The 27,265-nt window shown below is 36.8% G+C and overlaps 2 protein-coding genes across 3 annotated transcripts; one reads left to right on the top strand and one right to left on the bottom strand.

Annotated features, from left to right (window-relative positions):
• Positions 1-4,055: 4,055 nt before the first annotated feature.
• zcchc4 (zinc finger, CCHC domain containing 4) lies at positions 4,056-27,248 on the top strand. Its single transcript, XM_034035574.3, has 13 exons — positions 4,056-4,378; positions 5,284-5,402; positions 5,864-5,946; positions 6,507-6,782; positions 7,597-7,677; positions 20,024-20,096; positions 20,784-20,934; positions 21,330-21,430; positions 23,360-23,481; positions 23,690-23,765; positions 24,127-24,178; positions 24,498-24,642; positions 26,445-27,248. The coding sequence occupies exons 1-13, from the start codon at positions 4,300-4,302 to the stop codon at positions 26,557-26,559; spliced, it is 1,473 nt and encodes a 490-aa protein (XP_033891465.1). The 5' UTR covers positions 4,056-4,299; the 3' UTR covers positions 26,560-27,248.
• si:dkey-219e21.4 (E3 ubiquitin-protein ligase TRIM62) lies at positions 11,261-19,673 on the bottom strand. Of its 2 annotated transcripts, none has more exons than XM_034035575.3 (7): positions 19,565-19,652; positions 18,664-18,872; positions 16,845-16,940; positions 16,139-16,372; positions 15,393-15,412; positions 14,895-15,028; positions 11,261-14,533 (listed from the first exon to the last, which is right to left on the bottom strand). In XM_034035575.3, coding segments are annotated over exons 1-7 (1,287 nt in total). In that variant the 5' UTR covers positions 19,566-19,652; the 3' UTR covers positions 11,261-13,940. The 2 variants fall into 2 exon arrangements, with proteins under 2 accessions (XP_033891466.1, XP_033891467.1); XM_034035576.3 differs by having other exon boundaries at positions 11,262-14,533; positions 18,664-18,878; positions 19,565-19,673.
• Positions 27,249-27,265: the final 17 nt, after the last annotated feature.

The following is a 27,265-nucleotide window of genomic DNA, read 5'->3' as shown; positions in this document are numbered from 1 at the left end:
GGGGATCAACCAAAGTGCGGCCTCCCCAGCGCATCAGCATGACAACCGTCTGGATTGAGCTAAGTAGGGTACATCTCTGGGGTTTTCAAGTGGGCACCTTCCATCCTCAGTGTTTCGTCGACTAGCCCACGACACCTCAAGAGGGCTCGACGGTGATTCTGGCGTCCCAGCATCACCCCCCTCCGTCCCCCACTCAACTCAGCCCAGCTTACTTACCTGTCCCCAGCCAGAATCTTTCCGTCTCAACCACAGCCAGTTGCTGCTCCTCTCTGCTGCTTCAGATAAGTTCTTCACTGTGCGACGCAACTCTTGGCCACTGAATCCGACGTCTCTGAGAAACCGGGTTGTAGAGTGTGCCACAAATCCTCGACAACCCACTTCCACTGGGTAAACCCGAACTCTCCATCCTCGCTGTTCCGCTTCAGTGGCTAGTTGAGCAAACTGGTTTATTTTATGGCATAGAGAGCGGTTGTTACCTTGGGCTGAGCACCCTTGATTATGTATGAATTGCTTTGCTAATTAAAATACTGATTACGATCACAGGTACAAGTCTCAAGCCTGGGCCGACTTGATCTTCAAAGACTTCGGCTTGCCTACTCCAAGAAGGGGGGCTGGTTTTGCCTTCTATTTAAACCTATGTATTTCTGTACTCTGGACTCTTTCATCAAGCTCACCTGATGACTCTGAAGGGTCTTGCAGTGTCAAACCTACAGTATTGTTTTGTTTGAAGAGTTTGTATGTGGTTACGTTTTGTACTGTGTATCATTGGCTTTTCCTCTATTCCGGAATTAAACTGTTTTTATTGAAAATCACATCAAGAAGACTGGAAATATTATTTTTGAGAAATAAATAAACCTTTGAAATCTTACAACTTTAACAACTGAACACACTATAAAAAGTAGTCCTAAGTAACAACTGTGTGTTTGGAGTGACACAGAAAGAGGAAATCAAAGAAAGAAAAGTAAAAGAAAAGAATGACTGGGATGAGTGAGGGGTATTTTTTTCTGGCGTACTCCATCGCTACATTCTTGTAGTTCACATTTATAGGATGCCACAATGATAAATAATTTGCTTTATTTATGTATTCATTTAAGATTGAGTAATTTAGTTTGGTATGTATTCACAAACCACTATTTCCACAATCCTTAAATTTACAGTTTGGAAGTACTGTAGAGCTACAACTATGGTACTATAAAAAAAAAAAAAATCCATAATCTAAAAAGAAAAAAAAAATCAGAAAAATCGATTTAAATAAAATAAAAAATCTGATTTCAATCAAATAAATCAGATTTTTTTTTATTTGTTTAAAAAAAAAAAAAAAAAAAAAAAAAAAATCAGCAACCTTGCCTAAGCCTAATTCTGGTCCCCTTCATTTTATTTCGAACAGCTGACAAATTACATGACATAACTCACATTTCATTTTTGCTTTTGTTATTTTCACTGCTAGTTTAACAAAGATGTCTTAACAGATAGATATATATTTTTAAGCATAACAATTAATACCCGGTACAATTAATACTGGCAAACATATAAAAAAGCATTTTGGGATATTGGAGGATTGTAACAGAGATTCTTGGTGATAAATCTCCCTTCCAACCTGTGAAGGCGGTGTGTAAAGGGAACAGAGTGCCCTGGACTAGATGGCCATACAATTTATTCCCAGGGTTAGATGGAAGTTGATCATCTAGAAAGGGGGCGGAGCTCTGATACACTAAATCATTGACCCGGAAGGGAAACGACATGGATTGAGGAGCAGTTGCACTAGTTAACCAAGGGGTCATGATTGACGGTACAAAAGGGGGCGTAGTGAAGTGATCTGTTCCTTCTTATGGTTAAACGCTAAACCGTAAGGAGACCTGTATTGTAATCGTGAGTGTTTTGTTTGTTTGTTGTGTCCAAAAAACTGATTGTTGTTATTAGACAGCTAACACGATCCTGAGGTGTCGATAAAGGCCAGCACTAAACCCGTACAACACTTTGCTATTGTTTCACGAATAAACTGTATTTACCCCACGAGCACTATCGCACTCACTGTGGACTTGTGTATGTGTTTAAGAACGGGACTGTTATTATTTCGGGACCAACCCATGGATTAAAACAGAGCAATACATGCCGCTGTATTGCCTGTTAGCATTGTTAATGTTTGCTGTATTTGTGTCATCAGACCATTGGATTTACAAATAAAATATAATTGCACCTGGATTATCGTTGTCTGACTGTTCATTGATCACTGCTGCATTCCTGCACCTGCACACTGTTAACTGCTTTGCCACAAGGATACAGAAAAAATGTAGTTCTATATTACACCGTCCACACTTCTGATGCATTCTAATCGTATTTAGCACTTTTAAGCCAGTTTAACGACATAGTGTGGACAGGGCCACTCTGGTCAAGTCACTTAACCTGCAGCTAAAGAGGACACCAGTAAAAAAAAGTTTAAACCCAGAATACTTTAATTGTAGAAATAGTCAGAAATTATGAAATACAGTTTGGTAACTGCATGGTAAATGATGAGCTGATGTTTGACCCATATATCTGAGCAAATTGTGCCAAAAGTGACTTTTTAAAGTGGGTGACTTTTTAAAGTGATTGAAGCCAATACAATAGTGCCATATACTTCTCTACCATGCACATTTATTACATAGGTCTCAAATGTATAGTTTCAAAGGAAACACATGCAAACATGCATTTCTTTTTTGAAAACATGATATCTGGTACTGCTCTAGATTAAATAAATCTCTATTGCAAGACATGCTTTTAAACGGTCTTGCACTTCCTGGGTCATTTCACCTGGTGGGTGAATTTGTCCTCATCCCATTCACCTGCTTCCTTCCAGTCAATAAGTAACATGCTTTGACTCAGAAGACAGTGTGGAGGTGAAATGACCAAATCAGTGCAAGTATAACATATTGGGCAGCAGTGTGGAGTAGTGGTTAGGGCTCTGGACTCTTGACCGGAGGGTCGTGGGTTCAATCCCCGGTGGGGACACTGCTGCTGTACCCTTGAGCAAGGTACTTTACCTAGATTGCTCCAGTAAAAACCCAACTGTATAAATGGGTAATTGTATGTAAAAAATAATGTGATATCTTGTAACAATTGTAAGTCGCCCTGGATAAGGGCGTCTGCTAAGAAATAAATAGTAATAATATTTCCTGTAAAAACCCAGAGGAAATTGAAACATTTAACCTAAAGAAGTACCAGAAAGCAAATATACTGCATGTTTTCTATAACACATTTTTTGTTAGTTACAATTAGTTTAAGGAAAAGGGAAAGGATACATTTACAAGCTTCTTACTTTTTAACCCAGACAAAATGCTACTAAGGTCCCTATGACCCAGGATTATAAACATCGATGAGCTTGGTCCTGGGTAGTGATGATCTAGAGGTAGCAGTGGAGGCTGCATAAATGTCAGGCACTTTATTATCCTTTTTCTTCAAACCTCCAAAAAACAACAACAGGGGCAAAGACATTTGATCAAAATGAACGCTACAGAATTACAAACAATGAGCAGAATGTACAGCAGACAGGCAGCAGGATGAAAATTCATATCCACTCACGAAACCTCTTTATACCAAATGCAGCTAACAGATTCTCTGAACACCAGCTTCCCCGGAAAACTGTTACACTGCACTAGAGGTATGCTTTCCACCTACTGCCTATTCAATACAACTGATTAGCTTGTGGCTGTGGCCAGGCCCTGATTACTATATCATGCAAAAAGCAAAACACTGTATCAAAACAAAGATAAATTGCGTGCAAAACTATACAAGATTAAATGTTTCATTCCCAATTAGATTGTTATAAATGTAATAGGGGATACTGTAAATGAACACTAACAACACACAAATCAAATTGCAATAAAAAGTACAAAGTAGTTGGCCATTACTATTTTTTTCAAGAAAAAAAAAAAATTATAATTGTGGGCCACCCGGTTACAATCAAATAATCAATTTGAATCAAAACGACTTTAAGCCATTTTTATGTCACGAGCTGGCAAACTACCCAGATATACTCTGTGCTAAAAGTAAGTAAGGGTTTCCATCGCTCGAAGCTCTACTCATTATCCTGTTTTGTACACTCTAGGTGGCGCCTGTGTGTTATTCCAAAGACTACAGTGTATCACCAAATTCGACTGAGAGACTCTGTGCGTGTCTCATTGATTGTGCAAAGGGATCTGGGATACATGTGGTAAAATGGCGGCGTCCTGTAAATTAGTGTTTTTATGATTTTGCGTCTAGTTTACATTTTTATAAATATTATTAATATATCTATTGACATAGTTTAATTAGTAAAAAAAAATGTCAGAAGAAGAAACTCTAGGTATAGAAGTTATACTAAACGAAGAGGGACTGGAGAAAGCACCGTCATGCCCCCATGGTATGTAATATTTACCAGTAACTCAACTGGTGGTGTTCTTTTTGCATTCAGGTGCATGCGTGTTAATAGGTACTATACTATATATGCCCACGAAGAGAACAACAGAGATTTTTCTTTTTCTTCAATTCACTTACGCTGTAGCAACTCTGAATCTGTTAAAATAACAGTATACAATGATCACAATTTAAAAATTAAACATCGGGTGTGTATTTATTGCAGTTCATACAACTCATTTTCTTTCTATTGTCACCTAATCAAAACATGTTACATGTACAAAAAAGCCAGATTAGAAGAACTAGATCAGCTGTTACCATTTAAACATGTGATCTATTATTATTATTATTATTATTATTATTATTATTATTATTATTTCTTAGCAGACGCCCTTATCCAGGGCGACTTACAATCGTAAGCAAATACATTTCAAGTGTTACAATACAAGTAATACAATAAGAGCAAGAAATACAATAACTTTTGATCTACTCGAATGATTAAACAAAGAATCCATGAAGAGTGTTTGTTTTACTTTTCAAACTTCTCTGATGTTAACTTGCTGAGCACACTGTACAGTTTTGTACTTAAAAATATATAATAATTGAATACAATAGCAAACCCGAGACGATTTAACAATTTTACAGTTTTAAGACAATTGCAGTTTTCCGAGATATCTGGTAACCCTATGTATGCGCCTTTCTTTCTTTCTTTCTTTCTTTCTTTCTTTCTTTCTTTCTTTCTTTCTTTCTTTCTTTCTTTATTAAGTTTTCTTTAATATATGTATCAAACATTTCAATTCATGTCATAAAGGCTAGTGATGCATCTGTTTTATCTGGCGATGTCAGAGGGTATGTAATCAACTTCAATAGATGGCAATTGACTACCAGTGCTTTCTTCTGTTCATATTTAAGGTCCTACTCTGTTGTTTGTAAAGGCCAGTAAAGGAGTGGAACAGGGTAGAAGATTTTATGCCTGTTCAGCCTGCAGAGATAGAAGGGACTGTAACTTTTTCCAGTGGGAAGATGAGAAGGTGAGGAATCAGCTGCCAAAAACATTTTTTATATTTTCTTCACTGTACCACATTTTATTTTGGCTTTTCATTTTTTTCAACCAGGAAACCTTTTTTGAGATGTATCTAGGTTTCAGGGAGACAGTACAAGCCATGAGCCCCAGTTCCCTTGTGTCTTAAAGGGTTATACATACAGTACATAGAAGGGTGCACATTTTAACAGGGATTCTTACTATTTCAACAGACATTAATGAGCATTCACGCCTGCTTGTTAATCAACCCTAGAATGTTTTTTTTTTTTTTTTTGCCTATGGTTAAAAACTGGGGTTTTGGTTTCAAAAGTAACGCTAATGTCATATAATGTCTCAGCCATTATCAGCTTTTTTCAGTCCTAAAATGCTCTGTCTGATACAACTGCTACAGTTAATAAACAAAAATAATGGTTGGACTAAAAAAATAAATGTCTTAAATATAATTTTCAGGTGTCAGAAGTTAGACTTTTGGCCAGAGAAGAAAACAACAAAATAAAACAACCTCCATATACTCACCAAGAGTACCTCTCAAGGTAAAACCAACTTTTTTTAACCACTACTCTTCTATCCACTATATACAGCGCTCCAGATAAGCTGTGTGATGGGAGTTTTATGCGTTGAAAAAAATATGAATTATGCATAATATTTAAAATGAATGCATAAAGAATATGCATAGCAATTTTGCTACACAGCTTGAGTTCGCATGTTATCAGGATTTCTTGTCTCCTTAGTCCCCCTCAACCTAACATACCGATTTACCTCTCTGAAAAAAAAAAAAAAAAAAAAAACTTTAACAGCCTTATACTAGTGGGAGAAGACTTGGTGAACGCAGTAGCTAATTACATTGAGAGTAGCAACTTCTCTGACTATAGTATTAAGGCAGGACTAAACGGCTGCGAAAAAGACATTGTTAGATTGTATTCAGGTGGAAAATAAGGAAAGGGAAGTTTTTATTGTAAGACCAAGTTTTTGTACAGTAGTTCAATATAACATTTCAGTTAAAATGTGAGGCTGTAGTTAATGCACACCCCATAAGTTAGGACTTATTACAAACCCATTCCCCCCAATAAATTTACTTTTCTGTCTCCCCAAGATACAGGCAGTTCATATCACTGCCACTGGCTCAGAAGAGATTTTGTCGGGACTGTCAGTTGCTGTTACTCCCTGATGAATGGACCATGCACACTGCACACCAGATTCTGGCTGATGTTTCTCTGGCGCAGCTGAGAAGGCCAAGTCAGTTGTTGCATCCGCTGGAAAATAAAAAGACTAATGCACAGTATTTGTTTGCCGACCGGAGCTGCCATTTCTTGTTAGATCTGTTTGCTAACCTTGGATTTGTAAAGGTGCTCTGTGTTGGAACACCAAGGTATGTACCTTGCAGCTTGTTGTCAAGCCTCTCTGTCATTCCTTGACAGCTCATATCTCAAATACCATGTCTCTGATCGTGCCTTCAGACTTTCAGTCTTACAAAAACTCCTTGGGCAAAATAAATGGTACCCTTCACTTTGACCTGTGACCTAATATGGTTGTAGTCATTAGATTTCTGGTTGCCTTGATAGACTTATCGTTTTGAGATATTGACCTCCTACTTGGTTCACAACTGTATCCTGTGATTCTCTTAGTCAAGTTTGATTCTGAGTGTCTTGCAAAACAAACTACTTTGTAAGTGTAATTGTACGAAGGGGCTTCCACCACCTATATCTCAGCAACCATGGAGTTACTGCGGCTCTTACTGAACTGCCTCTTGAAAGACAGGGACTTTGCTAGCAATGTGTAATAGACTGCATAGTTTAGTTACTTACTGTATACGTGTCTGGCCTTTTGTGGTTTTGCTTAAGGTAGCTACACACATTAGTCAACAATCTTTTTTCAACTACATATTTTTTCAGTGTTTTAAACATTACATTTGCAGGTAACAGCCCTCTGAGTGATCATTATAATTGTAAAGTATGTATAGAAATGATCGATAACCTCTAGATTATTTCATATTGATATTTATCTTAGATGACATCTTCATTGCCATTTAGTTTAGAAAATGAAGATGGTTAAATCTATATAGGTAGATTCAGATTTGTTGTATAACAGGAATACCTTTTGCGCAATATTGGCAAATAATAATTGTACCCTGTTAGGATTGTATACGTACTACTGACTTGTATTATATTGTGGACTTGTTTCAGGCTCCATGAACTGATTAAAATGAGGAACTCGGCTGGAAATAATCAAGTAATGAAGAGCCTGTTACTGGACATTGATTTCAGGTAATACAGAATAGCATAAATAGATGGAATTCCCATTTTCAAAAATACATTATGGATTTTATTTATGGGTTTAAATTAGTTAAAGCTCTAAATTATATTCTAAATAAAAGAAAACTATGCAATGAATCCCTCTATTTATTCTATAATGGTACAATAAATTAAACATTTTTTTTATTGGTCATTTTTAAAATTTATAACATATATTATTATAGTCCAACATTGGTTCCTGGTTTAATTTTGTCACTTATTGTGTGTAAATAAAACAGAACATTGAATGATAAAGACTATAGGACATACAGTTTATTTTCAGTATTTACCTTCTATTTCTGAAGGAGAAAAATATATGCTTAGTTCCATTGTTTCTTTTATACATAACTGCCCATTTGTGGTTTCCAATAACATTTGGTGTTTTTCTAGTCTACCGTAGTAGGAATGTACCATTGATATTAACACAGGAGTTACATTTATTGACCTTTTTAATATTTTTATAATTACTAAACTAGCAGTATTAGAACTTTTTTAATCCTTCCACTATTGATTATTGACGTGCCACAATGCAAAATGCACAGAATGCATGGGGTGACACCCCTATATGAAATAGGTAGTCTAACTACACTTAAGAACTTATTTAATAACTGTAAATCGTTTCAGTCCCAACATTATAATAAGCTTGAAAAGTCATTGTGTAGGGATGGCTCTATCGGACTGACATTTAATCAGGAGTGTCAAAATACATTTTACAAGGACCGTGTGTCTGCTGTTTATTAATGATCATGGAGAGGAAAATAAAAAGGTGCTGCTCTAGTGATCCAAAACGCAGGGCACACTTGGTGTAAGCAAAAATCCAACTGTGTGCCATCATCACATGGCAGTGATTCTACAGAGATATTCAACCCATCAGGTGAAGTGCTGTGATCACTTTTCAGTTCACAAGGCAGTGATGAAAGGTAGGAGCTCAAACAGAACACTTCAACTTATTTATCCATAGTTTTGAAAGTAGTGATTTTTATATCTTGATATTTATTTCACATTTTTTCTGTACTAATTAATCTATACATTATTCACTTAATTTAGCCTTTCTATATCGGATTTGTAAGTTAGTTGAAGAGCAAGTACCTTGAAGTGTTTTCTTACAGTACAGTCGTATTTTTTTTTTTTTTACATTTCCCTGTCTTAGGTGTTAGCAATCATTCTAAGTTCTGTTGCTCCAATATTTGGGGTTGGATTTTCAAAATTATGCGAGCTGCGACCGCCTTGGTGCTGGACTGTAGATGCAAGTGGTACGCATAGTGTCGCATATGTGAGATTCATTAAAATATAAGGCTACTGGTTTCAGCACTTTCAGCTAAATGAGATTACAAGGAACTATTCCTGCAACTGGCATGCTCCACAGAGAAGGCAGCGCATGATCCATCGCTCCCTTGAATGCCCTGGGGTAGAGAATCTGTCAGCTTATCTACAGAGGCTCTTTGAAGAAGCTGAGATGGATGATGAAGACATCATCCAATACAAGCAGTGGACTCATGGCACACAGACCTTGTCCACAGACATGCAGTGGACAAGGCAGCTCAGCACCACTTTATAGCCAAAGTCAGGCTGCATATCTTGAGGACTTGAAGATATCACTTCCTGTAAGTTCACTCATTGTTCTGCTAGATTTTGCAGAAAAGTGTTAATTTATCGTCAAGATGCAGTACAGGGCTTCCACTGGGAGATGTCCCAAGCAACACCATCCATTTATAGCGTACTACCACCAACAAGAAAATGATGAACTTCATTGCCTTGGCTTGTGTTGTGAGCGATGAATTGGATCATGGAGCAACTACAGTACACTGTTTTATTACCACAGTAATGCATGAAGTCAAACTACTTCAGTGGTGGAGCAGCTGCACAATACAAGAACTGCAAGAACCTAAAAAAACTGCCACCACAAGGAGGACTTTGATACTGAAGTGGAGTGGAACTCCTTTGCAACTGGTCATGGAAAAAGCCCCTGCGACGGCATTGGTGGAACAGTAAAACGACTTGAAGTAAGAGCCAGTTTGCAAGCTACTGCTTTAAACCAAATATTGACTCCCCATCAACTGTACACATGGGCTGAGAAAAACATCAAGGCAGTGAAATTGTTTTACATTTCTACTGAAGCTGTTAAACAACAATCGACAATACTTGAGCAGTGCCTGTCAGTTGCCAAGACCATCACAGGTACCCGCAGCCTCCTCAAGTGTGTGCCTCTGAGTAAAGAGGAATTGGAAATGTTTTCGTCTTTCAAAAGATGACTTTATACCTGTGTGCAGGTAACAGTCTCTCAAAAGGCTTCTGATACCAACAGTCTGCAGCCTGGACCCTCAGGCATGCTGTCATTGCCAACTCAGCTGGATGAATGCCATGTGCCTTTGATCAAATCCTGTGTTGTTTTCCTGTTCCTACTCTGATTGATAGACAAGTATAAAAAGCTGAAAAAACGTTGAATCATTCCTTCAAGTTAAATCTTAGTTAAGCTCAATTACCTTAAATAGTTAAAATTAGTTTTCTTTCAATAAACCTGTTTTATCCTTTTTTTAATTCAACATACACTGCTATACAAAAGTCTTAGACACATTCAGGAGTTACAATGTATATCGATGTTGTGAGCATCAGCAGTTTACTCCGCGTCTCCACTGGTGTTTTCTGCTGTTGTTGCAGCTTTGACTGTTGTTTATGCTGCTTGGTTTGGGTGGGGGGAGGCCAGGCTTGTTGTTTAGCGGTCTTTGGTTCACGTTGATCAGGGTCTCCAAGAACTTGTGATCACAGCAACTCAGGGTGAACTGTGCATGGGCAGCTGGTGGGAGGTGTTGTGGTGGCTAGTCCATCACATTTACCCAGTGGTTCTCAACAGGGGGGCGTATGAAGCAATCCAAGGGGGGCATGAGAAGCTTCCAAAAAAAAAAAGTACATCTTTTTTTATGTATATGTCAATAGAAAGGCGCGATTGAGATGCGAAAAATGCAAAGAGTAGAAACATGCAAAAATGTCTAAGACTTTTAATTGTTAATGTACATGTTAATTGTTAACTGCAGTTTTTGCATAAATGCAACTATTAAGACTCCCATGTGTGAAAATCTCAACTTGATGCCACATCTTCATTTGTGCACATCTGTGGAACTTCCTCACTGCTGGGGGGGAAAAAAAAAGATGACCTTTGGACCTCAATGTAGCCATGAAATGTATAACTTGGACAGTTTCTGGTTGTGTTTTTTGGAATATATGGCTAAAACTCTAATAATATTGAAAATTGTGTAGCCCTATCATAAATATTTTAAAAGTTATTAGCTTTTTACCTAAATGTGTGTGATTTTTCACAACTTCTGGGAGGCAAAAGCAGGGTGGAAAACCCAAGTTATGATATGCTATATTTTGGAAACTATTTGGAGTTGAGAGTTTTAGATTTCTTCATCCTTATATAACTATGTTTCATAAAAATCTGAGCGGCATGGTGACATGGCTGTTTGAATTGACACAGAATGACCCACCCCCTTATTATCTGAATTGTGGGAAGTATTAACAATTAAATAAATGTACAATACCCAATCAAGAGTAACTAGCTGATATGTGTAATGGTTTTAATTAATCAGCCCTCTTAATTATTAATTACTAACAACCAAGCTCAAGATCTGGAAAATGTCAAACAATAACAACACAACACGGTTATATAGTCTAGATTTTATCAAAGTGAGTTCAGTAATACACAATAACAACACAACACGGTTATATAGTCTATACATTTGATCAAAGTGAGTTCAGTAATACACAATAACAATACAACACGGTTATATAGTCTATACATTTTATCAACGTGATTTCAGTAATACTGTACAGAAGTAAGAAAGTTAATTTGTGTCAAAATAATCAGTACATTAAATTTAGCTATTGATATTAAGTTAAATGTAACTAAGTAAGTAACTATAAAAACCCTGCTTAGATGTGTTTCAGGTCATTGTTCTGCCTTTAATTAACTATCAAAAAAACTTGCTTAGTATATCTGTGAGCCCTTACTGCATATTCTATGTAACACTGTTTCTAGATAATTCACTCCCATTGGCTCTAGTGTATACCAAACAGTGTAAGAGTTTAAGGTTTTGTTAGGATGAAGATTATTAATTAAGTAATTCATTTTAAGTCCCTTTTTTTGGAAAGTAAGTCATTTAAACATTTAACAGCCCAATTTGTTTGTTTTGTGGTATTAATTTAATTTTGAGTATTTTTCTAGCACGTCAGTGTTACATTTGTGTACCTGTAAAGAGTGAGTGTGGGGTAAAGGAGAAGAGAGACTGAAGAAAGGCAAGAGTCGGATGGTTAAGACATCACGTGTAGTAATGTAAATACTGCAGAAACATATCAAATATCCACAATTAAAAATTAATAGAAGAGTCAGTTTCACAAAACGACGACTGATCTAAAAGGAGGAAAATAAAACTGACTGAAAATAAAAATACCGGAACAGTGTCTTGTTTAAAATAGTAAACTGGTTCGTAGTGCATATTAATATAAAAAATGACAAGACATCTTGATGTCTTCAGTGTCTTCCATGACAGCAGGTATTTTCTTTGATTTTGGTGGCGCAGTGATTTGCTTTTGTTCCAAAGTAGTTCCTAATTGTGACATTGTGCTGGATATTGTAACGACTTGGAACCTTGACGGACCAATCAGCATGCATCATTCTAACAATCTGTTTTATAGTTGTTATTCATTCTATATTTATTCCAGCACCAATTTCAATTACCGGAAAGTAGATTGCTTAAATTTTTTTCACTGTGTTTGACTGTTAAATTATTTATTATTTATTTATTATTATTTATTTCTTAGCTGACGCCCTTATCCAGGGCGACTTACAATTGTTACAAGATATCACATTATTTTTACATACAATTACCCATTTATACAGTTGGGTTTTTACTGGAGCAATCTAGGTAAAGTACCTTGCTCAAGGGTACAGCAGCAGTGTCCCCACCGGGGATTGAACCCACGACCCTCCGGTCAAGAGTCCAGAGCCTTAACCACTACTCCACACTGCTGCCCTATTTCCATCAGAATTACACTTGACCCAACTTATGGCCACACCCTGATACTTTATAACTCTCTCTGTCTCTGCTTGTGTGTGTGTGTGTGTATATATATTTTTATATAATATATAATATTACATTCCCACATATAGATTCTGTTAAATCTCTTTTGCCTTGCAGAGTCAATGCAGGGTATGATTCAGCTGTCTGTGGTTCCACTTGCAGTAGAGTCTGTCTGTATTCCTGGTCAGACAAACCCAGTCTCGCCCAGTATATAAGAAATCTTGCTGTAAATTTGACCGGTGCTGGCAGGCCAGATCAGTTCATTCATGTATTGGTTCAACGATTGCTGACCTTTCCTCTTTTTCAGTGGCGATCCTGTTGGTATTATTCGCTTTATGTCCTTTTTGTATTATTTAAGTTTCTCACAATTCTGACCAAATTCTGTGATGTTCCTTTTGAATATTGCGAAGAGCTAATCGGTGAGGCTGTTGTCAGCTGCTCTTTCCTTTCTCTGACTGACTGTATAATTCACTGGAACAAAGACCAGCTTCTCTCCTAATTAGAACTGTGCCTTTTTGCAACAACCAACCTTGAGAACCAGGTGCATCCATGCTTGCTGTTTTTTACTGATTCAGAGGCTTAATCCAGGCTTCAGGAATTTGGGAGGGCCTGTCTCAGATGTTACTCTGGTGACCTGGGTCCTATTTCTTTCCAAGCTACACTGTTACAAACTCCTCAACTTTATTTCTGGTACTAGATCATTACAGCAAAGTTTAACCGTTTAAATACTCTTATGGTCCTACAGAATAAAAAAAAAATAGTTGCAGTATCTAGCAATGGTTATATGTGTACTTTAAAGAGCTGAATGTATGTTGTTTTTTTTCATGAAGGAAATGTGCATCTGTAATGGATAATGCATGGAGTAAGTATTCCAGTAGAATAATTGTATACTTGATATTATGTTACTTTGACAACTACACAAGTTGTATTTTTGTTAACATACATTTTACTTATAGTTTCCAAATAGACTATATATATATATATATATATATATATATATATAAATTTTGTATAGTATAAAAATAAGCACACAATTGGAGCATTACTGGTTATCTCTTGTATTCTTCTACAAGAGATAGAAGTTAAGGCTTAGCAGGCAGGTGTATGGAAAGGAAAATCATTTATTTATGTGATAAAAGGGCACCCAAATACTGTGAGCTATTTGTCCAGGGTGCAGATTTCAATATGGTCAGGTGTGGATGGTCTGGAATGGGAGGGGAAAAGTCGGAAAGCAGGCAAGACTGGCTCGGTGAAGTGGTGGCGCATTCTGTCAAAAACTGCGCCTGTCACGCAAGAAATCTCCTGTATGGGCTTCATGGTACTGGCATTGTAAAATGCTAGGAGGCCCTTTTCGTAATCCACAAACACACCGACTCGATGTAAAGTAGGATGCCTTATCCCACAGCTGATATGACGATCATTGTGCCAGGCTGAAAGCTGGTTATCCCTGAGCTCGATACACCAGGAGTGCCTGTTTCTTCCCAGCTTAGCAGTTTTCAGTTTTCCTTTGCGCTCAATTGTCCTGTAGGCTATTCCGACACTCCAATCAGAGCAGCACTTGACATCCACCTCCCAGTAGTGCCTTCCTGTGAGCCAACTTGTTGTGCCAAGAGCACTGCAGACCTTATCAAACTGAAGCGGATTGTCGGCCGCTGGCTGTGGTTCACTGGTAAAGCACATGCTGGTTTGATCCTTAGACACCATCAGGTTTTTGTGTGATGTATTCTGGTCAAAGGTGACCGTAGAATAGTCTGAGATAAAACAAATAATTTAAGATCACTTTTAATTACAGAGCTTTTCAGAAGTGTAAAAAGGGTTACTGCAATAGAAAACGCAAGTTGATTGTAAATGGTTTTGAAAAATGAATTGGTGAGATACAGACTTTCATGTTATTTGATTAGGTAGAACACAGATTTGTGAATCAATTTTGAGAAAACAAGGAGTAAGGCGTATTTCACACCAGACTTTTGGTTCTACAGAACACATCATAATTCTGCATTACATTTTTAGATGCATACATCTCTTAAAATGTCAAAAAAAAAAAAATTATATATATATATATATATATATATATATATATATATATATATATATATATATATAAATAATTACCCAGCAAGAATGATTTTCGTTTCAATTGTGCTTCAAGATCTTTTGAAATATTTTGCAAGATTTTCAACAGTCTTTGAATTCTTGATTCATTCATTTGTATCCCCAACTCCCCAATCTCAGTTTTCTTGTGATAGCTGGAAGGGTGTACAACATGGTTTTGTTGAACAACACTATAAAACATTAGTAAGGAAGTACAGGAAATAAAACTGAAAGGGTACAATTCCTCTAAACCAAATGTTATTATAATGGCTGAAAACTATAATTTATAACCACCTAATATATTTCTAAATACCTTGATCTTGTTGAAACATTTGCCATGTTGATTTATAACTTTAATACTACTTTTAGTATTACTTATATAGTTTATTTTCAGTACTAGTATACTGTACATTTAATGTAATGGATAAAAAAAGCAAAAATATTTACATCTCAAAACATTATGGATTTTCCTTAGTTTTTGGTAGATAATAGATAAAAAAATAGTAAAGATAATGTTACCTGAGCTCAACACTGATGTCCTGTTTTATATATATATAAAAAAAAAAAAATCAGCAGTGTTATAAAGACATTATTCAATTAACAGTTGTATTAATAAACAGCACTATATTTGGTGCAGGTCCTGTGTATAGAAAATGTAAGTGTAAAAACTCATAAACCTCCAGAAAAGCATGGATACCCAGTGATTTGAGTCATTAACTAAACTTCCTTTTTTTATCTGTCTCATGTTTTTATCTTCGGACTGAACCTTGTGAAGCTTGGTAGAAATACCTAAATCTATTAACTATTTCAAAATGCTGTGTAGTCATGCTGTCCGCAGTGCAGATGAGAGTTAAATTACAAGGCTTGCGATTTTAATGATTGAAAAATCTCACCTGCTGAGTTTATTATTATTTATTTCTTAGCAGACGCCCTTATCCAGGGCGACTTACAATTGTTACAAGATATCACATTATTTTTACATACAATTATCATTTATACAGTTGAGTTTTTACTGGAGCAATCTAGGTAAAGTACCTTGCTCAAGGGTACAACAGCAGTGTCCTCCACCGGGGATTGAACCCACGACCCTTCGGTCCAGAGTCCAGAGCCCTAACCGCTACTCCACACTGCTGCCCTAGTTTTGCTTACACTGCTGAGTAACACATACACATACAGTAACTGTTGAACCCTTTAAATGTACTTGGTAATACCACACAAACCCTGAAATGAATTAATAATTAAAAAAAAACAGAAACGCCACTGACCTGCAGTGCATAGCCAGCTCTGGTCTGCTCCAGGGATTTTTGTATGTTTTTGAATTCCTTTTGAACCTGGGCCAGGTGCTCACTCCATCCCTTGATGACTTTGTTTAGCCTACCACTGGTCACTCTGTTGTCTTCTTCTATAGTTTCTAAGGTAGCTTGCTCGTCTCTGTGCAGTGCTTTTCTTATTGTGTCGTATCTTTCAGAGATCTGTTGTTTCATCAGATCTGCAGTACCCTACAAAATAATAAAGTTAAACGTAAGGTAGATTGCAGTTGGTAATTTGTTTTGTATAAAACTACCAAGCATTTATATTGAGTATGCAATTAATGATGTTTTTTTATTTTGATGATGGCCATCACACAGAAGGGAAATGGAAACATATTTCTAGTATTGCCCAAGTATTTTGTGTTTGGACTCCGCATCGGTATCGGTGTTACTAAGTTAACGTACTGTACTGTACACAAATCCTGTCTGTGCTGCCAGTGTATTTTGATTTCAGCAGTTTTTAGAGTGCATCAGCATGTCAAAATGAAATACTTGTATTTGGGCAATTCTGTAATAAAATTAAGTATTGATACATTCTGAGAGTAGCTCATATAAATATACAGAAAAAAAAGAAAATATTTTGTGTGCTTCATCTGATATTCAAGCAAGAAAAGTGCCAGCTGTGTTTTTATAAATGCATTACAAATGGAAAATGACTTACTCTTAGGTCAAGGCTTCTTTTCTTTAAAGACCGGATGTGAGCTTCAGTTCTTGCTTTTTCAGCACTGAGTTCTTCAAGGTGATGGGACAGCCTTGCCTAAAAGTCATCCAATCTATATATTAGTGGTTTAACAAAGCCATGCTAGGATTTGAAGACTGATATACTACACAGTACTTGTTGTCGTGTCTTTCATAGCCAGCTTTCTTTTTTGTTGTCTAGTAGGGAGTTGTTTCTATCTAATTACCCATTTAAATCTTATACAATGCACTGTAATTTTCGGAATATGATACGCACATAACCAAGCAGTTTCATTTAAAGTCCCATGTAAAATGCGCCCCTCTGGTAGAGGGGTAAAGTAAATTGTAATGCTTAGTAGAATAATCATACTTTTAACGTTACTCTAACGTTACTTTTTGATGACAGCTGCAAGAGAAACGGGTTAGTATTCATGTAGGTTGTGACTTGGAGTATGATACACATGTAAACTGCACACCTTGCATCCTGTGTGAAGCACAGAATTTGTAAAAGGGTGTGCGTTCAGTTTTAAAACTTAAGATACATGCAGTAGCACAGTGGATCCCAACCTGCGGTCTGCGAGTAAACTCCAGGTGGTCTGCAAACAACTGTTTGGTTACGCAAATCTTGCAAAAAACAATTTATACACAATCACTCGTTGTGCTACCAATATTACTAAGCAACACAACAAATAGCTTTAATCATGTGATATATATATATATATATATATATATATATAGTCTCCCCTTTATCTGTTTTCTTTTATTATGGATGTGTTTATAAATTATTATTTATTTCTTAGCAGACGCCCTTATCCAGGGCGACTTACAATTGTTACAAGATATCACATTATTTTTACATACAATTACCCATTTATACAGTTGGGTTTTTACTGGAGCAATCTAGGTAAAGTACCTTGCTCAAGGGTACAGCAGCAGTGTCCTCCACTGGGGATTGAACCCACAACCCTCCGGTCAAGAGTCCAGAGCTCTAACCACTACTCCACAGCTCCCTTTGATGCAATACCAAGACTTTTTTTTTTTTTTAGCCAGCATTATTTAAAAAAAAAAAAAAAAAAATCTGGCTGTCCCAGCCTTTTCGTTCGGCATAAAAGTAGCGCACTGCATTCAATATTCCTAACTCGGTTTTGAATAACTAAATACAAATAATAAATAAAACTTTAAAACTGCAGGTTTAGTGCTTTTCATTTTCAACAATATATGTGCTACAGTCTTGCCAGGGGTATAGGAATACAGTAGCACCATTATTTTAAGAAGTTTTTAGAGAGGTTAGCTGCATATAGTATTAGTAACAGAAGTTAATATGAAGCAAAAAGAGGCTATATAGCTTGACTTGTGAACTGTACCGTATTGTAAACGATCAATTTCAGCTCCATGTTATTATATGGGTTTATTCAGCCAGGTTTGATATCTCACAAGACTACATGCCAAAAGGAAATTCTATTCACACTACTTCTGGAAGGAATGTGTACAGTCTGTTCTTGACGCTGTCATATTTAACCAAAATGCTCTAAATCCTATCGACTGTGCCACCAGTCCCGTTTCAGCCCACCAGAAGGGGTAAGTAACGTTCTACATGAAATAATGGTTGCTGGGACCAGCACTAGTATTTACATTTACTTGATCCTCCAAGGACGACCCAAGCCCCAGTGCATTATTTGTCAGGAGGTTTTGTCAAACAAAACTCTTAAACCTGAAAAATTGAGATGCTATTTATCTTTTGACTTCACTCAGAAGTAGTTCAATTAGATTTATGGATTTACTGGTTTTTATAGATATTGTACCTCTAAGTTTCTCCCTGTTGCTGCTCTTCCCAGTTTTGGAGATCGGGGGAATGGATCATTACATTCACTGCTGTGTTGAGGTTGAAGATTGAAATCGTGAATCCTGTTACTGGCTTGGGCACTGTTGCCATGTGCAGTGGTGGAGACACCACACTGCTGTTCCGGGTCCTTGTCCAAAGGCTTCTCTTGCTCCTTTTCTGCCATTGTCACTGTAGCTGACAGAAAAATAAAGGTCCAGTGGATGATTGCACAAAACACCTTGGCATCTATTGAATTGATCTTTAATACAGCAACCATTTAAATAGTAAAAATAGGAACAAATCTGGCATTATTTCACAATGTATTTAGATCCCACACCGTTTAGTACTGAGTAAGTAAAACACTTAAGGGTACATTTCCCTTATCTAAGGAATTCATTTAAGTGTGTTAAGTCTTGCTGCAACACCCTTAAACCCAATAAAAACAAAGGGCAAAATGTAGCTTTAGTATGTTATGCAGCTGGCCACCAAAGTTGTTTCTTCCCATTTAGTCACCCTGTTTCATCGACTTTATTAGGAAAATAGGCAGTTTTTATAATCTGCATTATACATCCTTTTACAGATAACAACAGGCACTACTTTTGGTATTCTGTAGTTGTCTGCATCTAGAACCAGTATCAATAAGAAATTTGAATTTAGGTGCATTATCTGTGTTCTTAAATGCGGAAGGGTAGTTGTCCCAGAAACATTGCATTTGGGAAGAATATTGCCAGCAGCACATTTCCTTTTACTCCTTTTGTTTTGTAGCATTCCATGCACAAATAAAAGTAACTACAGAATGGATCAAATTGAAAAAGTATATAGGAAAAAAGGTTTATATCTACATATTTTCATGTTTCCTTTTCTTAAATAGTTTTACTTACTTTGTTAGTGAGTGTTCTGTGCTGGCCCCTGGAAGCAATGTTGTTTGTTAGAGTTAGGAATTTGGTTGGAAGGTGGGGTTATAAGCGAGTAGCAGCATATCCTAGACTATTTTGGATATTGTATGTTTGTTCAGACTTATACCAGAAGGGTATAAAAAGTCAAGTTGAAACTGCTCTTTTGAACGTGTTTAACCTTGAAATGAATGTTTTCTGCATTCTTCCTTAGTTTACTCATCTGTGCACTCAACCAGACCTTGGCAGCATCCCAGTTTTATATTCACATGCAGGGACACAATATTCCTACTAAATGTGGTTTGAAGGCTCAGGGAAGAAAAGACTGGGGTGCAATCATAGTGTGGTGAATTGATTAGATGCTGCTGCACCTGATGATCATGAAAAGGGTATACTCTATTGTAGTAATAATTTTCTCTGACTGGCTAATTCCTCTTTTATATTTAGGTATTCCCAGTTTTATCAAGAGGGGGAATTTTGCCACTACAACATGTTTAACCATCATTTTTTCAGCGGAAAGGTGAGCTCTTTTTTTTTTATTCAGGCCAGTAACCATTTCAAATGTAGTCATTTTTCCTCTGAAGAGAAAGTTAAATGTGTGTCACTACGGGGTATATTTTAAGGCTTCCATTTCACAGTAATTTGACCCATTCTAGAGTTTACTGTGAGCTTGATTAGACACCTGATCTTAATTGGACATTGTTACATACAATTTGGACTCACAGAAAACCCTGGAGTGGCTGAAACTGCTATGCAGCCCTTCTAAGAGCAAGTTTCTAAGGTTGCGTTTCTGATGCCTTTAAAATGAAGGCTCTACATCTGAGTGAACGGATGAGCTCCCCTAACCTAAGTCAGCAGAGGTTGTGTTTTATCTCCTAGCAAGACTCCTTCCTCCCCTATTAGAAAAAAAGCTCACCATCAAGATCACACCATTCAGTCTGTCCCTGCTCCAATAGCAAAGAGTCCAATCGCAAACCAATGACAAGCCCTCTTCCACTTACAACACAGGATCACCTTCAATCACTGTGTACCCATCCAAATTGGTAAATGATCAACATTTACATTTTTTTTTTATTTATGTTCCTGTCACTGGAGAAAGGTGGTGAGCCAGTCTGCAGATATGTTTTTGAAATCTCACTAGACCCTTTACCACTTGTACAGTAAGCGATTTACTTTTGCAATATTTTGTAATACAGTATCTTTTCAGTCAGCAGAAGACGTTTGCAGAACCTTCCTGCTTGAAGAAAACAGAGAGCGGGTTGTCATGGTAACAGACCCACCTTTTGGAGGTCTAGTTAAGCCTTTGGCCCACAGTTTTAATAAAATTGGTGCAGAGTGGAAAATCCAAAAGAAACCAGGTCTGTACCGCAATTGATTTTAAAACTTTGAATTGTATACCAAACCAAGGAATTGCAGAGATCATAATAGGTGTCAACAGAGTTATCGATAAATGATGTCTGAGTTGGGAAATGGGCTTCAAGGATGTACTGGGAAATCAGCATTTTGTTTGCAGTTTGTATGGTTCATGGTTTTATCAATTTACTGAAAATAAAAATAATGAAATGTACTTTGTATTGAACTGCCTTTTAAGTTAAAAAAATATATTATTACACAGAGTTAGATATTGTTGTTTTTCTTACAGACAAATCAATTTTTCAGTTCAAGTATGACCTATAGACCTGTTTAGAGGTGTAATATTTTTAGTCAGTACTGGCTTTTTTCCCTTTTAAAGATCTATTCTTCCTTTACCTAGAAAACTGTATCCAGGAGATGCCCATGTTTTGGATATTCCCATATTTCTTTGAGTCTCGCATCAAGGAGTGTTTCCCAACATTTACAATGTTAGATTACCAGGTATAGTGCATTCTTTTGATTCTTCTGTGAGGTGTACATTTGCCAGATATCTTCCAGTAGATGTATTTTCCCAAAACGATACATATTGATAAAATATAGCTGATTAAAAATACAGCCACACTTTTAGATTAAAAGGTGAAACAGGAAATGTATATTTAGCATTTCCCTATCTTTAAAAACTATTTAAATCCAACTGTATTGCTATTCAGTACATTTGTACATTTTAAAGAAAGAAAACGGCAGTGTCCTTCATCAGCCACTAGATGGCAGTGACTTGTATTGCAGGAATTTCAGTTGTATCCTACAGTGTTTCCTAAGGCTGTTCAAACACACCGTTATGCAAACTGTGTTACAGGTAAACACACTTTTTGGCACAGAATGGCGCAGATGCACTAACTGGCCAAACAATTTAGAATGTAATTCAAATTTAAAATCACATGGTCTGCATTGTACACACATTTACGTACATTGAGTTGGAGCTGGTCAGTCAGTTTATGGTCCCTTGACAGAGCTGGTTATCCTTCACTCCCTTTCTTTCTTTCAAGACCTCTGTAGATCACACTAGTACTGATACAGAAAGTCAAACAGTCCAGCTCAAGCTAAAAAGTGACACTAAGCTGTGCTTTCAAAGCCATGTGTCATTTTGCAGTCAGTGTAAACTGTTTTTTTTAATGGAAATATTTAATAACAAAACAGAAACAATGCATTATTACACAATGAATAAATTAAAGAGGCAGTATTTTACTATATCATCTATATGGACAATATGGATGCTGTTGCTGCAGCATGCAAACTGCACAAGGAATGATTAACTCATGTACTACAGAATACATTCCTTTTGATTTATAACCCATAACTTTTCACCTTCCTTGGGGCTATCCCAGATGTAGTCTTTTCAGGCACAACTCCTAGGTAATGCAAGTTGTACAAAATGTCAGTTTGGTTACTGAAAGGCTTATAGTTCACTTTCAATCCAATACCTGTTCAACAGCCTACACGACAGACCACTCCAGCAACTACGCAGACATTCTGTCGTCCTGTTTTAAGTTTCTTTTAAATTTCATGCTATCATTCTTTTCTCTTTGTTACTTATTTATGAGCACACTTCCTTATAGACGGCAGTGCCTGGAGATATGTTTGTGGTTTGGGTTACTGTTTGCAGAAACAGGAAATCCTGCATTTTTAGGATGTTGTGTGAGTAACAAAACAGTAGTACATGTTTTCTGAGACGGATCATTTGTTCTGCCTAATTTATAGAAAGTCATAACCATTTGGTAACTCTGTTTATGGATTTTTCCGTTTTTATCAAAAACAGAATGCAACAAAATCATTATAATGTTTAGAAATCTCTCAAAATCATCAATGTGTCACTAAGAGAGAGAGAGTGTATGCAAGACGCAAAGTAGTAGATCAAGGCAGGGAAGGAATAATGTATGTGCATGTTCTGGCAAGAAATATATAATTGCTTGAGTATAGTTTTCTCCAATTTAAAGGTTTGCATGAGGGTGAGGCCATGTTATACATGTACTATATACAGTTGATGGGAATAACATATTTTTTCCATTACAGTTGTCAAATTCAAGCATTAAATGCAAGCTTATTTGTATTCAAATTGATGTTCCAGGTGATGTCAGTATGAAAAAAGTGGTGCTTAAATTAGAAATGTCATGATGCTATAGATGTTTCCAGGACAGTTATTTCTTCTTCTTTTACTACTTCTAGTTTCAGCAAAAAGCTACCAATTTATAATAACTCCCAATGGGAGATGTTTTCAGATTTGTCAATTTGGATGCGTGTAACAGAGATGTGCAAATCCAATATTTTATCTTTGATTCTAAAGCTAATTCATATTATGAATTGTATTGTTTGACCTCTGATTTACTGTGTTTGTTGTCACCTGATGGATTATCATTGTAATTATGCTTTCAGGTTGACTATGAAAATCACGCACTTTACAAACACGGGAAGACTGGCCGCAGACAATCTCCGGTTCGGATATTCACTAACCTGTCACCTGGAGACATTGTTCTTCCTGCAGTGGAGGGCTACCGGTAAGAATCTCAGCACACATTTCACTACACGTTAATAAAGCATTTTAATCCAGATCAGCCCTGAGCTTCTATCATCATTCTGGTACTGGTAGTAACATTCTCCTGTAGGGAACAAAATAGTGGCTGGTATTTGACTAAGCCGCTTGAGATGATAGCAGGCTGTTCATCTGCCCTCCTGTGTTAATCTGACTAAATCTACTGTTTTCAGATTCTGTTCCCTTTGCCAGAGATATGTCTCATCAGAAAACAAACACTGTGATATCTGCAGTGCCTGTACATCCAAGGTATGTAATCATGTATTCATCTAGTGGACTGCAAAAGTTATTACTATTGTTTATTTGACAGTATGTTTTAAACATTTGTGAGAATATATTAAATGTTTTAATGTTTTTATTTTTTATTTTCTTATGGCTTTGAATAATATCAATTGAGTGAAATATATAATCACCACTGTTGTAAGGTTGTAAGGATTACCAATGTTGTACAAATTGAATTAAGAACCTAGCAGTACTCCAGTTAAAAAATAAATAAATTATATATATATATATATATATATATATATATATATATATATATATATATATATATATATATATAATTTCAGGCTGCTTTAACATAAATTAATCCTGCTGTTATTTTTTTCAGGATGGCAGAGGGTGGAAGCACTGCTCATTGTGCAACACGTGTGTAAAACCATGTAAGCCAATTAATATCATAACAATGTATCTTTGTACCTGCCCTGTCATGTAGTGATTATGTGGCAGTGTAAACTGCAGCAGGCGACAGAAGCAGTGTTGTGTTGGGCCATATTATAAAAAAAACATGTGGTTTGCTGTAATCTTCCCTACCTGTCATTTCAACCACTACACAAAGTATATACATAGTTTGGTGTCTTATGAAGCCTCAGGCTGGCCTAGTCTCCATCCTTTTTATATATGAGATATTACATTGCTTTTTGTATTTTTCTATTCAAATCTAGTGAAATAAATTCGATCTAATAAATGTTTGCTTCCCAGCCTGGGTTCACTGTAGCGCTTGTAATCACTGTGCCCTGAGGGATCATTCCTGTGGGAGGCTTCCAGCTGGCTGCTTTATCTGTGGCAGCACAGACCACAAGCGCAGGGCGTGTCCAAGCACGGCAGTGCCACAACAAAACAAGCAGTGAGTACCATTTTATTTTAAAATGCAATGCAATTTTAGTGCTAGGGTGAATTTCTCTAGAACTGAAATCGGGGCTAGCAAAATACTAATTTGAAAGAAAATGCTAGTGTGGTATTTCTGGATTGTGACCTCACCTGCGCAGAGCACCTTTCTTTTACCAGCTTTAAACATCAGACCTACCGTGCCTATAGTAAGTATTCGGGGGGGGAACAGATCAATTAAAAATAAAAACCTATGACACTCCTAAATAAGCTCTGGTGCAACCAATTGCCTTCAGGATTCACACAATAAGAGTCCTTAAATCTGTGTGCAATGAAAGTGGTTCACATGATTTCAGATTAAATACATCTGTCTCTGTAAAGTCCCACAGTTGGGTATTGCATTCAAAGCAAAGATACTACCATGAAGACCAAGGAGCTTTCAAAACAACTCTGGGAAAGGCACAGATCAAGGGAGGGGTATAAAAAGATTTCAAAGGCATTGTATATCCCTTGGAGCACAGTCAAGTTGATCATTAAGAAGTGGAAGGTATACGGCACCACCCAGAATCTGCTTAGAGCAGGCCGTACTCCCAAACTGAGCAGCCGTGTAAGGAGGGCATTGATCAGAGAAGCCAGCAAGAGGCCAATGACAACTCTGAAAGACCTACATGGCTGAGATGGAAGAAACTCTCAACAGGAAGAGTGGCAAGAAGGAAGCCATTTCTGAAAAAAAGCCCATGTAAAATCCCGCTTGGAATTTGCAAAAAGGCATGTGGGAGACTGAAATGATGTGGCAAAAGATTCTGTGGTCCGATGAAACAAAAATTAAACTATTTGGCCTAAATGCAAAGCGTTATGTCTGGTGCAAACCCAACACAACACAACACATCACTCAGGTAACACCATCCCTACTGTGAAGCATGGTGGTGGCAGCATCATGCTATGGGGATGCTTTTCATCGGCAGGGACTGGGAAGCTTGTCAGGGTAGAGGGCAAAATGGATGGAGCTAAATATAGGCAAATCCATGAGGAAAACCTGCTTCAGTTTGCAAAAGACCTAAGACTAGGGCAGAGATTCACCTTTCAGAAGGACAATGACCCCAAGCACACAGCCAAAGCGACACTGGAGTGGCTTAAAAACAAGAAAGTTAATGTCCTAGAGTGGCCCAGTCAAAGCCCTTGAATCTGATTGAGAATCTGTGGCAAGACTTGCAGATTGCTGTCCACCAACGATCCCCATCCAACTTGACAGAGCTTGAACAATTTTGCCAAGAAGAATGGGCGAATATTGCACGATCCAGATGTGCAAACCTGGTAGAGACTTACCCCAAAAGACTCACAAATGTAATTGCTGCCAAATGTGGTTCTACCAAGTATTGACTCAGGGGGGTGCATACTTATCTAACCAAGACAATTAATTGTTGTTTCTCAATAAAAATTCTCATGCCTCTTCAAAGTGTTGAGTAGGTTGTGAAAATCAAAGGAAAAAAAAATCCCATTTAAATGCATCAAGATTTCAGGTTGTAACACAACAAACTGAAAATGGCCAAGGAGATGAATACTTACTATAGGCACTGTATATCAGGTGGTTTAATGCTGTGGTTTTGTATTGTGGTCTCTTCTTTGAGTTCTGTTCATTTTTTGAATATTGGTATATATAACTGAGCTGCTCTGAGAGTGTTAATATTGTATGTATTACAAGTGAAATTAATATTGCACTATCATGCCTTATCTGAATAAATAGCCCCTGAATGTGTAGCATATGGACTGTTGAGAAAATGACTATCTCTACCTAACTGGGATGTTCAATTTGACCTGCAGAAGGAAAGGGAAAAAACGGAATGGACTGCAGGAGAAAGCCATGGCACAAAAATCTACTCTTACACATACATCAAGAAGAAAGAAATGCAAGCTGAAGAAAAAGAAAAGCAAATAATCTCTCCATAGATTTACAGTGTGTGTGTGTGTGTGTTATATATATATATATATATATATATATATACACACACACACACTAATGAGAAAGTGTTCTTGGTTAACGATTTTGCTCTCTATGCAAGCTTTGCAAAATAACTTTTTTTTTGTCGTTTTATAGCAACCCAGGTACTCAAAAGGACAACATCCATTGTTTGAAAACTTAAGCCCTGAGGATCCATTTTAGATGTCCTCATCTCAATGTACTGATTAAAAAAGCAGCAGATTTGGTTGAATCGTTTTAGAATTGAACCTCAGGGTTTTAGCTTTCACATGACGTGTGTTGTCTGTAGTATTTGGGGTACATTGTCATTCTGATAGGGGGTCCTTGCTGCTCTGCTAAAACAATAAATGTCAGTTGACACAAGTCAATAAGTATGCCAGTTTACTAGGGCATACACCATACCTCCAGAGCCAGACTGAGAAATTGTGTAAGTCTATTTGTGAAGTGACAGTGTGTCTCTAAGGGTGTGATATGTACTACGTTATGCATTTTGAATATGAGAACATTTGATCAAGAACTTCAAAGAAGCTGTGATGTAATTTATTTCACTTGAGTTGTAAATTATTATAACTTTTTTAAATTACACAGGAAATATTACTAATAGTAAACACTGTTTAACAAATAAAATGGTAAATACGGTAAACGTTTTTTAGTTATGGATGAA

This window comes from Acipenser ruthenus, chromosome 1 (genome assembly GCF_902713425.1).
Source record: "Acipenser ruthenus chromosome 1, fAciRut3.2 maternal haplotype, whole genome shotgun sequence".
Lineage (NCBI taxonomy): Eukaryota > Metazoa > Chordata > Actinopteri > Acipenseriformes > Acipenseridae > Acipenser > Acipenser ruthenus.
The sequence above is the reverse complement of the archived record's forward strand: the minus strand, read 5'-3'. Positions and strand labels throughout refer to the sequence as shown.

Bases quoted from the DNA above. Each gene is read 5' to 3' on its own strand.
- zcchc4 (XM_034035574.3), top strand. From the start codon at position 4,300: ATGTCAGAAGAAGAAACTCTAGGTATAGAAGTTATACTAAACGAAGAG. The intron at 6,783-7,596 runs GTATGTACCTTG...GACTTGTTTCAG, and splicing joins CTCTGTGTTGGAACACCAAG to GCTCCATGAACTGATTAAAA. The intron at 23,482-23,689 runs GTAAGAATCTCA...TACTGTTTTCAG, and splicing joins CCTGCAGTGGAGGGCTACCG to ATTCTGTTCCCTTTGCCAGA.
- si:dkey-219e21.4 (XM_034035575.3), bottom strand. The intron at 16,373-16,844 runs GTAAGTCATTTT...ATTATTTTGTAG, and splicing joins AAAGAAGCCTTGACCTAAGA to GGTACTGCAGATCTGATGAA. The intron at 14,534-14,894 runs GTAATTATTTAT...GTTTTATCTCAG, and splicing joins ACGAAAATCATTCTTGCTGG to ACTATTCTACGGTCACCTTT.